Source organism: Ruditapes philippinarum, unplaced genomic scaffold (genome assembly GCF_026571515.1).
Source record: "Ruditapes philippinarum isolate M1 unplaced genomic scaffold, ASM2657151v2 ctg3517_1_1_1_1, whole genome shotgun sequence".
Classification (NCBI taxonomy): domain Eukaryota; kingdom Metazoa; phylum Mollusca; class Bivalvia; order Venerida; family Veneridae; genus Ruditapes; species Ruditapes philippinarum.
Window position 1 is genome coordinate 65,161 of NW_026857532.1, and position 18,738 is coordinate 83,898.

The window sequence follows — 18,738 nt, forward strand, 5'->3', positions numbered from 1 at the left end:
TTTTTCATCTTTTTAATGTCATTTTCATCTGAAATATTTCAATTACATTGTATATTAAAGTTTCACACAATTTATTACATTTTCCGTCTATGTATAACTCTTTCAGTATTTATATATAAAATGTTTCTATTATTATTTATAATTTTAATTAAACATTTTTAGTATTCAAAAAAGAAAGAAGCAAAAAAAAAAAAGGAAAAGAAAACACAAGAAGAAAAAGATTTATTGACAAAAGTAAATTTATCCCATATTCTATACTGTCAGCTTATTCGCCAGCAGTTTAGAACCGTCCACTAGAAGGTTTGTCGACAATGCGATAACGCGATGACGACAGTGCGACAATGCGATGGCGACAGTGCGACACTATCACTAACACTATCGCTCTGTCGACATCGTACTATTGCATTGTCGCCGTCGCATTGTCGTCGTCGCATTGTCGTCATCGCATTGTGGTCATCGCATTGTCGCCCTCTGTATTTTAACGTTTAACCACGATGGCCCTAACGGTATTCCATAATATGCACTAAATGATCTTGTTATCACAGCTAACATCAAAAGTGTAAAGTCCAGTGTGGCAGCTGTAAAAAGGTGCCCGTACTTCACTTAAGTGTTCTTATGTTTTCTCTGGTCCTTTGGGATCACAACAGTGCTGTGTGGAAGCTGTAAAAAGTTGCCAGTGTTTTAAATGTTACATTTTTCTGGTCCTTTGGGGTCATTGATACCAGCACTATTAAGTGTTAAGAATTGAGTTCCGTCCATTGGCAAAATTGGATCCCGCGATAATGCAAAAAGTCCTGAAAATATTATTATGAAACTTGATATATGGATAGATGGCAGTAAGGCCCCCACGGTTACGCGTTTAAACGGATTCGTTTCGATTTTCAGCCGAAAACGTTTACGATAATTCTTACCGTTTAATCGAAATGAGCATATTGTCTTACAAAATATCTTAATCATTGCCTGTAATCATGAATTCTATCAATTGTAATTGGTTTATTCCAAAGTTAAATACGGAAAATAGGTATTTACAACCCTCCACACAGCATTACCGTGCACTAATCGTGACATAATACATTGGTAAAGTTGATGTTTAATGAGGATACAATGCAGAAAATGTGTGTGGACTCAGTCGTAATGAGTTCTGAACATTAAATTATTTGTAAATAAAAAGTAAGTCATCATATGGAGACTTGAATACATGGTGTAGTATAGTACAAAGAAGTACCACCGTTTAAACGGTATCGTTTCGGTTCTTAGCAATCGTGTAAACCTTTACAAATATTGTAAACGTGGGAGCCTTAGATGGCAGTCTGGAGATTATGCATGTCTTTTTCTTTTCTTCTTATTTTGAAAAGTTTGGTTGCTATGGCTACAAATAGGCTTAAAATATGGCAAATATAGCAATATTTGTCATTACTCAAAAAGTAGTGAAACCATTTTTATAAAACTAAAAATTTATGATTCTGATCATCAACCGCATCATATGTGACAAGGTTTACAACTGTAGCACAACAATTTTTAGAATAACTTCCCTTGAACTTAGAATTTTCATGGAAAAAAAATGATGATTTTTTTTTTATAATTTCTTTATTACATAATGTATCTACTATAAACTTCATATATATGTGTCTTATTATTACTCAAGTCATTTGGGAGAAGGTTCAAACTCTAGCTTGACTATTTCCAGAATTATGTCCGTCTTGAACTTAGATTTTTTTTTCTAGAAATTATTATATTTTACTCAAACTTCTTCATTTCTTATAGCATTTCCTTCAAACTCCCACATCATAATAATAATCTAGAGTCTATATTTTCAGAATTATCTCCTCCTTAAACTTTGAATTTTTTTTACTCATTCTTTAACTTTCTTATTTCTCCATGGATTTACTTCAAATTTAAAAAAGACATTCATTATCAAGACCTTCTTCATATGTGATTAGATTTATAAGACAAGGGTTTTCATGATTATTTTCATTTCAACTTGAAATTTATTTGAATTTTTTCTTTTAATTTTCTTCTTTGTTACTATAAATGGTATATTTTGTTTCACTTTTCATTTTTGTGACTTTAAATGTTATAATCTGCTTTAAACCTGAGATAATTGTTCTTTGTTACATTCACATCATGTATGACAATGTTCATAAGTCTATCATCTTTATTTCAAGAGTTATCTCCTCTTAGTTTAAGAATTTTGCTTTTAAAAATGTTATATTCTGGTAACAACTAGGGATGTTTAAAGATTTATCCTCAGAGTCTCTGTCAGTTGGTCTGTCCTGTTCTAAAAACTGTTTCCTGAGATCACTTTTAAAGACATTGAAACATTTTCAACAAATTTACTTAAAATAGAGAAAAGTTGAAACATCAGTTATATATATTCATCCTGAGAAAATCGGATCTTTTGATAATCTGTTCTATGAATAATAATTAGGGAAACATTTACATATTACTTAGATACAGACAAAATAAGAACTAAAAAGATTGAAGTTTATTCATGACATTCATTCATTCAATTCCATAATTTAATGACCAATGGCAATGTTGTTGGGGTTCTAACTGGTAGGGGACTTAAGGATTGCTTGCATACTATGATAATTACTTGTAAAGGTTAGAAGTTTACTAAAACTTTAAATATCAATAGAACTTTTGATTATTATACCCCCGCACAACAAAGTTGTAAGGGGGGTATACTGGAATCAGCTTAGCCGTCCGGCTGTCCGTACGTCCGGCTGTCCGTCCGTCCGTCGGTTTTTTCTTGTCCGACCAATAACTTAAGATTCCTTTGATCCACAGTCTTCATATTTGGCATGGAGGTTAGTCATGATTAGTAGATGACCCCTATTGATTTTGAGGTCACCAGGTCAAAGGTCAAGGTCACAGGGGCCTTGACATCAAAAAGCTTGTCCGCCCAATAACTTAAGATTCCTTTGACCCACAGTCTTCATATTTGGCATGGAGGTTAGTCATGATTAGTAGATGACCCCTATTGATTTTGAGGTCACCAGGTCAAAGGTCAAGGTCACAGGGGCCTTGACTTCAAAAACCTTGTCCGCCCAATAACTTAAGATTCCTTTGAACCACAGTCTTTATATTTGGCATGGAGGTTAGTCATGATAAGTAGATGACCCCTATTGATTTTGAGGTCACCAGGTCAAAGGTCAAGGTCACAGGGGCCTTGACTTCCAAAAGCTTGTCCGCCCAATAACTTAAGATTCCTTTGACCCACAGTCTTCATATTTGGCATGGAGGTTAGTCATGATTAGTAGATGACCCCCATTGATTTTGAGGTCACTGGGTCAAAGGTCAAGGTCACAGGGACCTTGTCAAAAAGCTTTTCCCCTCAATTGCTTCAGAATGCCTGTCCAGAGTGTATTGATTTTGACATTTTCACATTTGAAGCATGTAGAAGTAGAATACATAACTTAGCAATGCACTGGCTTAGTAACCTCAGATTTGGCAGGGAGGTTGTCCTTGAGTTCTAAATGGCCACTGTCGATTCTGACAAAGTGGTATGCGGGGGTATTCACGCCATGACAGTGGCAGTTCTAGTTTATTTTTGCAACCTGTCTGTCTGTCTGTGTGTCCCAACCTCATTTGTGTTCGAACTGTAACCTTGTCATACATTGACAGGGATGCGGAATTACTATGCCCGACTTGCCTGACTCAGTACTTTTTGCAGCCGGACAAGTAAATTTTTACGTAGAGGTGGTCTGCAGACAAGTGAATTTCTGAGTCGAAAAAGGCAAAATGTTGAACTTCTAACTGTACTTGATTGTTAATTATGCCCCCCTTCGAAGAAGAGGGTGTATATTGTTTTGCTAATGTCGGTCTGTCTGTCCTTCGGTATACCACATGGTTTCCGCTGATTATCTTGAAAACTATTTATCACAAAGTCTTCATACTTCACATAGTGATTGGTCATAACTAGTAGATGACCCCTATTGATTTTTAGGTCACTAGGTCAAAGGTCAATGTCACAGGGGCCTTAAAGGTCAAAATAGTTTCCGCTGATTATCTTGAAAAGAATCAATCACAGTGTTGTCATACTTCACATAGTGATTGGTCATAACTAGTAGATCTATGACCCCTTTTGATTTTGGGGTCACTAGATCAAAGGTCAAGGTCACAGGGGCCTTAAAGGTCAAAATGGTTTCTGCTGATTATCTTGAAAAGAATCCATCACAATGTTGTCATACTTCACATTGTGATTGGTCATAACTAATAGATGACCACTATTGATTTTGGGGTCACTAGGTCAAAAGTCAAGGTCACAGGGGCCTTAAATGTCAGAAAAGTTTCCCCTTATTATCTTGAAAAGAATCCATCACAAAGTCTTCATATTTCTAATATTGATTGGTCATAACTAGTTAGTTACCCCTATTGATTTTGTGGTCACTTGGTCAAAGGTTAAGGTCACAGGGGCCTTGAATGTCTCATTTTGAAAACTATTTATCGCAAAGTCTTCATATTTTTCTTTTTTCCATAATTGAATACTTCAATGTACCCATTTATGGCAAGTTTCTCTAACAAAATTACCAATAATGTGAGTCAAGTATGTGTCTTTTGACATTTCTTGTTTTTTTTTTAGCTCACCAGAGCCGAATGCTCAGGGTGAGCTATTAGTATCAAAGGGGGATGCTCCGGCGTCCGTCATGCGTCAACAATCGTCTTCTTCTCTGAAACTACTAGGCAGATTTACTTCAAATTTGGTCTGTAGCATCCTTGTGACATGCTCATGTCATTTCAATTGGCCCCTTTTAGGGGTCAGCAGAGCTAAAATTAGAAAAACCTTTAAACATCTTCTTCTACAGAACTAATTGATGGATGATCACCAAACTTTGTCTGTAGCATTCTTGGATAGTCTTTTATCAAGTTTGCTCATATTAATTTGATTGGCCCCTTTTAGGGGTCTCTAGGGCTAAAAATAGAAAAAACCTTTAAACATCTTCTTCTACAAATCTAATGGATGGATGATCACCAAACTTTGTCTATAGCATTCTTGGGTAGTCTTTTATCAAGTTTGCTCATATGAATTTGATTGGCCCCTTTTAGGGGCCGCTAAAGCTAAAAATAGAAAAACCTTTAACCGTCTATTTCTACAGAACTAATTGATGGATGATCACTAAACTTTGTCTGTAGCATTCTTAGGTAGTCTTTTATCAAGTGTGCTCATAATAATTTGATTGGCCCCTTTTAGGGGTCTCTAGGGCTAAAAATAGAAAAACCTTTAAACATCTTCTTCTACAGAACTAATTGATGGATGATCACCAAACTTTGTCTGTAGCATTTTTGGGTAGTGTTTTGATCAAGTTTGCTCATATTAATTTGATTGGCCCCTTTTAGGGGCCACTAAAGCTAAAAATAGAAATACCGTTAAATGTCTATATTTCTAGAGAACTAATAGATGGATGATCACCAAACTTTGTCTGTAGCATTGTTGGGTAGTCTTTTATCAAGTTTGCAAATATTATTTTGATTGGCCCCTTTAAGGGGTCTCTAGGGCTAAAAATAGAAAAACCTTTAATTATCTTCTCCTACAGAACTAATGGATGGATGATCACCAAATTTTGTTGACAGCATTCTCAGGTAGTGTTTTATCAAGTTTGCTCATATTAATTTGATTGGCCCCTTTTAGGGGACACTAAAGCTAAAAATAGAAATACCGTAAAATGTCTATTTATAGAGAACTAATTGATGGATGATCACCAAACTTTGTCCATAGCATTCTTGGGTAGTCTTTTATCAGGTTTGCTAATATTATTTTGATTGGCCCCTTTTAGGGGCCTCAAAAGCTAAAAATAGAAATACCTTTAATTGTCTATTTCTACAGAACTAATTGATGGATGATCACCAAACTTTGTCTGTAGCATTCTTGGGTAATCTTTTATCAAGTTTGCTCACATTAATTTGATGGCCCCTTTTAGGGGCCGCTAAAGCTAAAAATAGAAAAACCTTTAAACATCTCCTACTTCAGAACCAATTGATGGATGATCACCAAACTTTGTCTGTAGCATTTTTGGGTAGTGTTTTGATCAAGTTTGCTCATATTAATTTGATTGGCCCCTTTTAGGGGCCACTAAAGCTAAAAATAGAAATACCGTTAAATGTCTATATTTCTAGAGAACTAATAGATGGATGATCACCAAACTTTGTCTGTAGCATTGTTGGGTAGTCTTTTACTTTTTTTTGCAAATATTATTTTGATTGGCCCCTTTAAGGGGTCTCTAGGGCTAAAAATAGAAAAACCTTTAAACATCTTCTCCTACAGAACTAATGGATGGATGATCACCAAATTTTGTTGACAGCATTCTCAGGTAGTGTTTTATCAAGTTTGCTCATATTAATTTGATTGGCCCCTTTTAGGGGACACTAAAGCTAAAAATAGAAATACCGTAAAATGTCTATTTATAGAGAACTAATTGATGGATGATCACCAAACTTTGTCCATAGCATTCTTGGGTAGTCTTTTATCAGGTTTGCTAATATTATTTTGATTGGCCCCTTTTAGGGGCCTCAAAAGCTAAAAATAGAAATACCTATAATTGTCTATTTCTACAGAACTAATTGATGGATGATCACCAAACTTTGTCTGTAGCATTCTTGGGTAATCTTTTATCAAGTTTGCTCACATTAATTTGATGGCCCCTCTAAGGGGCCGCTAAAGCTAAAAATAGAAAAACCTTTAAACATCTCCTACTTCAGAACCAATTGATGGATGATCACCAAACTTTGTCTGTAGCATTTTTGGGTACTCTTTTATCAAGTTTGCTTATATTAATTTGATTTGCCCCTTTTAGGGGCTATTAAAGCTAAAAGTAGAAACAAACCTTTCAACATCATTTCCTACTGAAATAATTGATAGATGATCACCAAACTTTGTAGCATTCTTAGGTAGTCTTTTATCAAGTTTGCTCATATTAATTTGATTAGCCCTGTTTAAGCTAAAGCTTAAATGCCCCAGGTCATGGCATTTCTTCAAAATATTGTTTAAACATATTCTATGCTCAAGTTTAATATGAGAATATATTGACATTCCAACACTGAAAAGCAGTTGTTTCTGGTGAGCGACTCAGGGCCATCATGGCCCTCTTGTTTTAGTTCTGATGTTGTTTAATCTGTGTTTACAAGGCGTAAATTTTATTTGTACAACATCTCCAACAGCACAAATAAATCTATACTTTAAGATGCTATTTCAACCCGTTTGAGGCCTCTCGCTTCTATTGGAAAACAAGTTTGGCGATTGAAAATGTATCAAGGAAACTAACTGGTGCCTTAGTAAAAAAGGCACAGCATCATATATTAATTGTTGGGTTACATAATGGACAAATTTTAGGTTAGGTCTAAAAAGAATCTGAAAAGTGTAAATCAAAAACACAGAGAGACGAAGAATATGACCACATACGCATTCCTGTGTTTAAATATAGCTGGTTAACCAATTTTACTGCTCCGAAAAGATGATAATTTGGACAAACTTTATTATCATGTTTGCGGAATGTTACCGCCAACTCGGCTCTTTACATAGGGATATCAATTATAAGAAAGGACACTCTAATATCACATCACATGTAGTTCAAACGTGTCATGTGTGTCCAAATACGAGTTTTAGCAAAACCCCAGTAAACAACTCATTTGTTAAATAAGACCAGTGTAATAAACTTTTTTTACTGTTTATTTGGACAAGTGAACTTTAGCTGCGGACAAGTAGAAATTTTAGTCCAAAAAAATCCAGAATTCTACACCCTTGATTGAGGGATTTTGGAATAGCTTGGCACAAATGTCTACCACATCAAGACGATGTGTTGCATTCCTACCTCAAAGGTCAAGGTCAAACTTACATTTTGATGTTTCACATTATCACAGTGAGAGTTAATAGGTACACATCAAAGGACTTTATAATAACTAGGCATAAATCAATGTCTACCACATCAAGACGATGTGTCATGTCCAAGAATTATGTCCCTACCTCAAAGGTCAAGGACACACTAACCATTTTGAAGTTTCACATTATCACAATTAGAGTTAATAGGTACACATTGGTGTCCGGGCTGTAACTTTGTCATGCATCAAAGGATATTAAAATAACTTGGCACAAATGTGTACTATATCAAAACGATGTGTCTTGGCTAAAGTCTGTGCGTCCTCACTTTCAGAACAATCATGTTTAGACTGTAACTTTGTCCTGCATGGAGGGATTTTGAAATAACTATGCACAAAAGTCTATCACATGACAATGTTGTGTGGCATCCAAGAACCACATCCCTTTTCAAAGGTCAAGGTCACACTTAAATTTTGAAGGTTCACAATTATCATAATTAGAGATTATAGGTACAGTCACATTCGTGAGTATAACTTTGTCATGCATCAAAAGATTTTAGAATAACTTGGCATGTGTTGTGTTTAAAACCCATGTCCCTACTTCCAAGGTCAAGGTCACTCTAATAGATTGAAGGTATTTATGCTCATAAGAAGAGTTTGAAGGTACACATTAGTTTCCAAACTGTAACATTGTCATGCATTGAAGAATTATAAAATAACTTGCATAAATGTCTACCACGTCAAGATGATGTGTAGCATCCAAGACCCTTGTCCCAAGGTGTTAAGTTTGCTATAAAAAGCATTTCATTCCACAAGAACAGTAATTTGTTCTACAGGATAAAATATAAAAATTACTATGTAAATATGTCCACTGACCTTTAATCATAATTATTTGCGTTACTTTTCACATGTATATAAAACATTTGAAAATTTCAAAATGTGATCTTGTTCATTTCAGGGGTCACGTGTGTTTGATATTAAATGTAGCATCTAGATGAGGAATGACTGCGAAGAACTACACTCAGCTTGCAAAGTTGCACGTCAAATATGCTGAGTCAAAGGGTCTTCGCATTCTCCTCTTTCCTTGTAACCAGTTTGGTGGCCAGGTAATTATTTTTAACATTGTACACTGTGGGAGAATTATAAGTTTTAACCCATAATCTTCTGAATTGCCTGGAAGAATATGTCCAAACTTTTATTTCAAATCGTAAAAATGAATTAACAGGAATATATCTACAAAATTCGGAAGTTTTGTCAGCTAACAGTGGAGTATAGTCCCTAATCAGACTGTACCTATGTGTCCTGTTTTGATGTCAAAGGATTGTTAGATTAGGTGTACCACTGACATAAGCTTAGCAACACCCTAATTTTTAATGTAATATAAAGCCTGTTCCATTAGCTTAGTCAATAAACCATAGTATCTTTGGATTGTAAAGTTTTGAGTTCCAGTGTGGCACATATTTTTACTTGCCAATTTGATTGATAAGCATCATATGTCTAACACAAAATGCTAGTTATTCTGTACAGATAACAAAGAACAAGCAAAATTACAAGTTGCCCAGTCTGACCAGTATAAACTACTTTCATCAGGTTTCTTTGTACATCTATATACCCCTAGGACCAGAGGTGTCCCTAAAGAAGACAAACTCATTTTTAGCTCGACTTTTTTTTTCTTTTGAAAAAAAAAGTAGAGGTATTGTTATAAGTCCTGGCGGCGTTGCCGTTGCTGTTGCCGTCCGCAAACTTGTCCGCCGCCCCGGGGATCTTTGATTGTCCTTATATGTATAAAGTAAAAACTTAAAAAATCTTCTTTTAAAAAACCCAAGGAGCTAGAGTTTAGATATTAATCATGAACTATCTTCTAGTGAGTGACTACCAAGTTTGTTCAAATAAAAGCCCTGGGGACAAAATTGGCCCCGCCCAGAGGGGGGGGGGGTCATTGTTTTTCCCTATATGTGTATAGTAAAAACTTAAAAAATCTTCTTACAGCTAGAGCTTAGATATTTATCATGAAACATCTTCAAATGGGTGTCTACCAAGTTTGTTCAAATAAAAGCCCCTGGGTTAAAATTGGCCCCGGCCCGGGGGCCTATATACAGGTGAGCGATTTCAGGGCCATCATGGCCCTCTTGTTTAATAGATCACTCCATGAAGGGTCATATCCCAGTTCCTTTGAAACTTGCAAAAGTTATGCCCCTTTTTAAAAAGGGAGACCCTCATATCCCCTCAAATTATAGACGTATATCACTTATATAAGCTGCATTGGAAAAATCATGGAAAGAATTGTATTAGTCCCCTACCGGTTTACCGGAGGGGACTTTAGGTTTACCCTCCGTCTGTCTGTCCGTCAGTCCATCCGTCCACAAAACTGGATCCCGCGATAACTTGAAAAGTACTGAAAATATTTTTATGAAACTTGGTATATGGATAGATGGCAGTATGGAGATTATGCACATCTTTTTCTTTTCTTCTTATGTTGAAAATTCTGGTTGCTATGGCAACAAATAGGCTAAAAATATGGCAAATTTTACACATACACTGGATCCAGTGATAACGCAAAAAGTACTGGAAATATTTTTATGAAACTTGACATATGGGTAGATGGCAGTCTTGGAATTATGCACATCTTTTTCTTTTCTTCTTATGTTAAAAATTCTGGTTGCTATGGCAACAAATAGGCTGAAAATATGGCAAATTTTACACATTAACTGGATCCAGTGATAAAGCAAAAAGTACTGGAAATATTTTTATGAAACTTGACATATGGGTAGATCATAAGATGGCAGTCTTGAGATTATATGCACATCTTTTTCTTTTCTTCCTATGTTGAAAATTCTGGTTGCTATGGCAACACATAGACTGAAAATATGGCAAATTTTACACATAAACTGAATCCAGTGATAACTCAAAAAGTACTGGAAATATTTTTATGAAACTTGACATATGGGTAGATAGCAGTCTTGAGATTATGCATGTCTTATCTGTTCTTCCTATTTTGAAAAAATATCAGTTGCCTTGGCAACAAATAGGCTTAAAACATAGCAAATATAACAATATTTGTGATTAGTCAAAAAGAGCTGAAAATTTTTATTTAATTGCATCTTTAATTCAAGAGTTATCTCCTCTTTAAGAATTTTGCTTTTAAAAATGTTATATTTTGGTAACAGGGATGTTTCAAATATTAACTTTAGAGTGTCCTTCAGTCCGTCTGTCTGTTCATAAAAACAGTGATAACTCAAAAAGTACTGGACATATTTTTATGAAACTTGACCTATGGGTAGATGGCAGTCTGGAGATTATCAGGGTTCCCACGGTCAGGGAAAAGTCAGGGAAAAATGAGTTTTTTTCAAGGTCAGGGAAAAGTCAGGGAATTTTGAAATTGGTCAGGGAAATTTGAAAAATAAGCAAAAGTCAGGGAAAAGTCAGGGAATTTTGTAGAAAATAATGTTTGTCAAACAGCAAGAAGCAAAATTAGTAAAAGTTAAGGCAGTTTCTTCCATTATTTTGGGTATCTTTATTGTTATTTTTGATTTTGAGCATCTGTTTTATTTTTATATTCTGATTATGCTTCTGCCTGAAGATTTTGTCATTAACAGTAACTATCTTTTTTATCAATGTGATCCTTTGATTACTAATCCAACACATTAACCACTCTGTCATGCCAACATAATGATAGAATCAGGGAATGATTATTACATGTACATTTATCTATCTGTCAGTAGATGATAACTAAAATATATATTTATCATAGTTAAAGTTGCTTTTTATTCCACTGCAGTATCTGCGATGCGGTGGCATATAGTGATTCTCCTCTGTGTATGTTTGTGTGTGTGTGTGTGTGTTAAAGATTGTATAGTGAACTTAAAAATTCTTCTCATTATAAACCACTTGAATAATTTCAACCAAACTTGCCAGGATAAATCCTTGTGTGAGTAAAGGGCTTCCAAAGTTGTTCAAAGAATTTGATTCCATGCAGAAATCTGGTTGCCATTGCAACCAAAAGGAATAGAAATAAACTTTCTTTTCTAGGACCAAACGGCCTAGAGCATAGATATTTTGCACAAGGCATTCACAGTCTTGCACATCAATGAAAATTGACCAGACCCTATACCTCTGGTAGCTTGATTTTACATAGGACAAAAGCCCCCCCCCCCCCCCCCAAAAATAAGGTAGGGCAAAAGTCCCCCAGTCCATAGTGTTATTGAGAATCTCGAGTTTAATTCCGGAACTTGATGTATTGAGACAAGTCAAATGCAATTGTTTTAAAAGATAATTTACATTAAAACTTAAATTTAAAGGTACTAAAGTTGTAATTTGGTTTATTTTGTCCACCTTGTTATTTTTAGAAGGGGGGGGGGGCTTTTGTCCTACTTTTTTCAAGTTATTTTATAGTTTGGTCATTAGTTTAAAGCAATTTTTTGTAGAGTTACAAATCACTGAAAATCAGTGGGAAAAAACAAACAAAAAAAGCCACACAAATTCAAAATTTGAACAGTTATTATAAAAAGAGTGTGATTTAAATATTTGAGTGGAAATTTTCCAATTGAATGTTTGTGTATCTAAATACCAAGTTGAGACAAAGTCATCAAAGTGGCTATCTTATCAAAATGTATGTGGGTCAAGCATGAGATTTTTCATTTATGAGGTTTCACACAAACACTTCAGATTTGCATTAATGTGGAGTAAATGGCCATTCAAGTTTGAATACTTAATCCATTGTTCTGTAACCTGAAAGATTGTACTAGGTTCTGATTTGTTTCAATTAGGAGTTGCTTGGACAACATAAATTATCTAATGAATAAAATTGTTTAAAAGGGGTACACTCCCTAAAAAAAGTCTCACAGGCAGTGTTGTTAAAAATCTATAGCCAGTGCTAGAATTTATCTTTTTTGTGCCACCGCATCTTAGATTCACCTCTGTGTGTGTGTGTGTGTGTGTGTGTGTGTATGTGTGCGTGCGCGCCTGCGTGTGTGCATGCATGCCTGCCTACCTTTCTGTAAGACTGAAGTCTATCAGCACATACCAAATGATTTTATAGACTCACAAATTTCTTGTGACTCAATTTCTTGTTTACTTTAAACCAAGTAGTCAGTCTTACCATATGGGTTGAATGTGGCTAGTGACTAATGGTTTCTAATGGCTAGTGTGGTTCTACTCAGGTGCCTATTTTCGTGCCTGAAATAATGCACAGTTTTTGCTCCATCAGAAAAGCTGGAAAGTTACCATATGACCTTTATAAAATTAGTGTAAACAAAACTACAATAAAAATCTTGAAGGCAGGTTGAAAAAAAAAGTAGCACAACCTTTAACATTCTGCTTTAATCATGAAAGACGAAGGCTGACATTAAACCATGGCAATAGGATAAAAATAAAGTGTAATGGCTGGTTTTCTGTCCATTAATTCACCAGTTACTTAAGCGTAGGTTGTCTATGGGCTTAGCATATTTTTGTTGGTTTGATATAGGTTTAAATTTTGATCATGAAACAGTTAAATGATATTTTTAAAGGGAAGTAAAGCAGAAATGTTTGGTACAAGTTATGTTTTATGTATTAACTCCCTTGATGTCTAAAAGTATTTTTAACTTTTTTTGCAAAAAAACAGTAGATGTATCGTTACATTCTTGTTGTTGCCATTGTTGTTGCCATCTGCAAACTTTAACCTTGATTATAACTTTTTATGTTCTTGGTGTATTGACCACCTCTGTGGTCGAGGGGTTAGAGTCGATGACTTCTAATCAAGTTACCTCTCTGGCGTGGGTTCGATCCCCGGGAGATGCTTTGGTAGTTTAGCACAAAGGAAGGTAGTCTAGTACTGGTGTAACTCTCCTGGAACGATGGTGAAACTACCTGCCTATATGACTGAAATACTGTTGGGAAAAGGTGTAAAATGAAACAAACAAACAAACAGAACTGTCTTCACAATCGGAACATCCACGGCTATTAGCTATAATAACCTCATACCACGTGGTTTTAGATGTAAACAGAAACAGAGAGTGTAATCTTCAATAATGTAAAACAAATGTATATATTTGACATCCAAAGGAAACAAATTTGATTAAAAATATGTCTGACAACCATTTGTAATTCAAATATGCCCACTGTTTTAAACAAATCCGACTTAATGTCAGGTTGGCATTTTGTACTTTCGGTTTCTACAACCATAATAATAAATATATAAATAATGTATTGTTTGCTTTTGTATTTATGAATTCACTTATTTTAGGTGGACTTTTACTTGATTTATTGGAAATAAACAACTCCCAGCATTAAATTACTATTTGTTTACATGTTAAGTTTCTTAGCCAAGGTCAGACCGAAATATAGTCTTTGCCATTGCCGTTGCAGTTGTCATCCGCAAACTTGTATGTTGATCATAACTTTTTAAGTTCTTGGTGTTTTGTCTTCATACTTGGCAACAACAACCCTTGGGACAATACCTTTTAGTAGACCAGACTAATCAGACCTTCATCCATAAATGACCTTGACCTTCAAAATTAAATGTCTAAATTTTGCTTGTTTTTTTTCACTGATTTTGCTATTAGTGGCTATAACTTTGTTATTTTGACTTGAACATAATAATCTTTACGGTTAGACCTTCAAGTTGACCAGACAGACCTTGACCTTTACTCATAAATTTGCTTGTTTCTTGCTTTTAGTGGCTGTAACTTTGTTATTTTTGAATGGATTGTCTTCAAAATGGAACATAATAATCTTTAAGGATGGCCCTTTAAGATAAATAGACAGACCTTGACCTTCACTCATATATAACCTTGACCTTGAAGGTCAAATTAATGCAATTTTCAAATTTTTTTGCTGTAACTGGCTGTAACTTTGTTATTATTAAATGGATTGACTTCATGTTATAACAAAACATTCTTTAGGAAAAGACCTTAATATATATCAACCTCATATTGACCTTGGCCTTAAAATGACATTGACCTTGAAGATTAAATTATTGAATTTTCACTGATTTTTGCTGTATATCATTGAAAAGACATTGAATTACCACAAAAACTGATTCCCATACCATCACAAGATGCGCTCTTGTTAGCCTGAAAAAGGGAAAACCAAAAGAGATCATTTATAAGCAATGCTGGTATACAAAAGGAACATTATGAAACAGATTTGTTTATTTTAAGGTGACAATGGAGTCCGTTATCACTTAAAAATACCTAAAATGAATTTTTTTGCTAAGTAGATTTATTAACCTTTTCTGACTACATTCATGATTTAATTTTGGAAGCAGTTAGTCCAGAAACTATGTTTTTAAACATTTTAAAACGATACCTATACCATTTTTATCTGCTATGCGCGTAACCTGTCCCATTATCTATAACGTGCTGCCCCCTTTTGAGGCATCAATGAGGGTAATCGGTAGCTCCATATATCCATGAATTACCGGTTTATTTGTTGTTAGTCGATACTGCTCGTAATACATGTATCATAAAAATACTTTACATCTTTTATGAATATTTCAACTTTATATCATCTACCATTTAAGTAGCCATTTAATAAATTAAGAAATTGTCGGCCAAGATGAAACAAAAAATTTAGCATAGCGATAAATTGCACGACCATGGGGATGGTTAAAACAATGTAGCTGCATTTATCCATAATGTGTGAAATTATTTATTTACTTTTCAAGATAATCAGCGGAAACCATTTTGACATTTAAGGCCCCTGTGTTCTTGACCTTTGATCTGGTGACCCCAAAATCCATAGGGGTCATCAGCTAGTTATGACCAATCACCATGTGAAATATGAAGACTAAGTGATGAATACTTTTCAAGATAATCAGCGAAAACCATTCCTGTAACCTGGACCTTTGACCTAGTGACCCCAAAATCTATAGGGGTCATCTACTATTTATGACCAATCACCATGTGAAATATTACGACTTTGTGATGAATACTTTTCAAGATAATCAGCGGAAACCATTTTGACATTTAAGGCCCCTATGACCTTGACCTTTTACCCCAAAATCAATAGGGGTCATCTACTAGTTATGACCAATCACCATGTGAAATATGAAAACGGTGTGATGAATACTTTTCAAGATAATCAGCGGAAAACAAGTAGACATTTTAGGCCCCTGTGACCTTGACCTTTGATCTAGTGACCCCAAAATCAATAGGGGTCATCTACTAGTTATGAACAATCACTATGTGAAATATGAAGACTTTGTGATAAATAATTTTCAAGATAATCAGCGGAAACCATGTGGTCTAACGAAGGACAGACCGACCGACAGACAGACAGAAAGACATTAGCAAAACAATATACCCCGTCTTCTTCATAGGGGGTTAAAAAAGTATCGTGTTTTACGCAGAAATACTTTATAACAATAAACAACAAAAAAGGGTACATATATTTAATTTTTTTCTTGATTTTCAGAGACATACTAACATATTTTCAACTTTTCTTTTTTGTGTCGCCTCTACGGAGTAGTGGCGACATAGAGGGATCACTTCTCCGTCGTCTGTCTGTCCCTCCGTCCGTCACAAAACTTGTCCGGACTACTCCTCATAAACTACTGGTGCAATTTCATCCAACTTTACAGGAATGATCAGTACCAAGTCTAGTTGTGCATATTGTCAGCATTTTCTGGTTCAATGATTTTTGTCAGAGTTATGGCCCTTTAATAATTTTTAATTTTAAAGTTTGTCCGGACTACTTCTCTTATACCACTAATGCAATTTCAATGAAACTTTACAGGATTGATCTGTAGCTCAAGTCCTTGCGCATATTGCACGGGTTTTCTGGTTGAATGATTTTTGGCCGAGTTATGGCCCTTTGATAAAAAGGTGTTTTTTTCTGTGTGTTGCCAGATACACAAAAGCTTGTCCGGACTACTCCTCATAAACTACTGGTGCTGCAAAATTTCATCCAAACTTTACAGGAATGATCAGTACCAAGTCTAGTTGTGCATATTGTCAGCATTTTCCGGTTCAACGATTTTTGTCACAGTTATGGCCCTTTAATAATTTTTATTTTTAAAGTTTGTCCGGACTACTTCTCTTATACCACTAATGCAATTTCAATGAAACTTTACAGGATTAATCTGTAGCTCAAGTCCTTGCGCATATTGCACGGGTTTTCTGGTTGAATGATTTTTGGCGGAGTTATGGCCCTTTGATAAAAAGGTGTTTTTTTCTGTGTGTTACCAGATACGCAAAAGCTTGTCCGGACTACTCCTCATTAACTACTGGTGCACTTTTATCCAAACTTTACAGGAATGATCAGTACCAAGTCTAGTTGTGCACTGTCCGTCTGTCTGTCCGTCTGTCACAAAATTTGTCCCAACATGAAATTGGCCATCATGAGGCGACACATGTGATTACTGATCGCTCTAGTTAGCTCGACTATTCGAAGAATATGAGAGCTATTGTAGTCGCCCCGGCGTCGGCGTCAGCGTCCGCGTCGGCGTCTGCGTTGGTTAAAGTTTTCTGTAAAGTCAAATATCTCAATTATTACTTGAGATATTCAATTGAAACTTACAATACTTATTTATAGTAACAAGGTACATCAGATTGACAAGTTGGATAACTCTGCCTACAATATTGACAGAATTATGCCCCTTTTTAACTTAGAAATTTTGGTTAAAGTTTTTTGTAAAGTCAAATATCTCAATTATTGCTTGAGATATTCAATTGAAACTTACAATACTTATTTATAGTAACAAGGTACATCAGATTGACAAGTTGGATAACTCTGCCTACAATATTGACAGAATTATGCCCTTTTTTAACTAAGAAATTTTGGTTAAAGTTTTTTGTAAAGTCAAATATCTCAATTATTGCTTGAGATATTCAATTGAAACTTACAATACTTATTTATAGTAACAAGGTACATCAGATTGACAAGTTGGATAACTCTGCCTACAATATTGACAGAATTATGGCCCTTTGGAACTTAGAAATTTTGGTTAAAGTTTTTTTGTAAAGTCAAATAATTATCTCAATTATTGCTTGAGATATTCAATTGAAATTTAAAATACTTTTTTATAGTAACAATGTACATCAGTTTGCAAAACTGCATAACTCTGCCTGCAATATTTGCAGAATTATTTGCCCCTTTGAAACTTAGAAATTTTGGTTAAAGGTTAAAGGTCTTCAAAGATATTTACTTGAAACTTTACACATGCACTTAGGGTCATAATTGGAGGGTCATAATTGTATGTCACTGACCAAGTTCCATAACTCTATCTTGCATTAAGGCTGATTCATATCCCCTTTTCTACTTAGTCTCTTGGTTAATGTTTACATGCAAGTTTTACATATCTCAATAACTATTAAAGATATTTATTTAAAACTTCACATATGCATTTAGGGTCATAATTGTAGGTCACTGACAAAGATCCATAATTCTATCTTGCATTTAGGCTGATTTTTCTCCCCTTTTTCAACTTAGAAATTCATGGTTAAGTTTTGCTTGTAAGCCGTGTTATCTCAATAAGTACTGAAGGGTTTGTGCCTTTTTTGGGACAATTTTATGCATTTATAATAATAAAGCAGTGATTTACTTGATAAAACATCTTAATAACAAGCCTTTGTACCTTTTCTGTCAAATTTATGTATTCATAGGTAATTAGTATTATTATACTCAATAAAACACCCTTGTGACATTACCTTCCGAATAGTCAAGCCAATACTGTATAATTAGACTCTCTCTAAGGCCTATAACATGAATTTATAACAAAAAATTAGCCCTTTTGTCAACTTAAAAAATTTATCATTATCAAGGCTCTTTTACTATCAAGCACTTAGAATAGTCGAGCGTGCTGTCCTACCGACAGCTCTTGTTTTAGCTCACCTGTCACAAAGTGACATGGTGAGCTTTTGTGATCACTTTTTGTCCAGCAGTTTGTCCGTCGTCCGTAAAATTTTACTTTAAACGACATCTCATAAACCGCTAAGCCAGTTTCAT

General features: G+C 34.9%; 1 protein-coding gene across 2 annotated transcripts in view; it reads left to right on the forward strand.

Annotated features, from left to right (window-relative positions):
- The window catches only part of LOC132750097 (glutathione peroxidase-like), a 61,916-nt gene that overhangs the window by 18,251 nt on the left and 24,927 nt on the right, over positions 1 to 18,738 (forward strand). For both annotated transcript variants that reach the window (XM_060740036.1, XM_060740035.1), the window contains exon 3: positions 8,771 to 8,918. In XM_060740036.1, the coding sequence (XP_060596019.1) occupies positions 8,771 to 8,918 (148 nt within the window). The remainder of the gene's footprint in view (positions 1 to 8,770; positions 8,919 to 18,738) is intronic.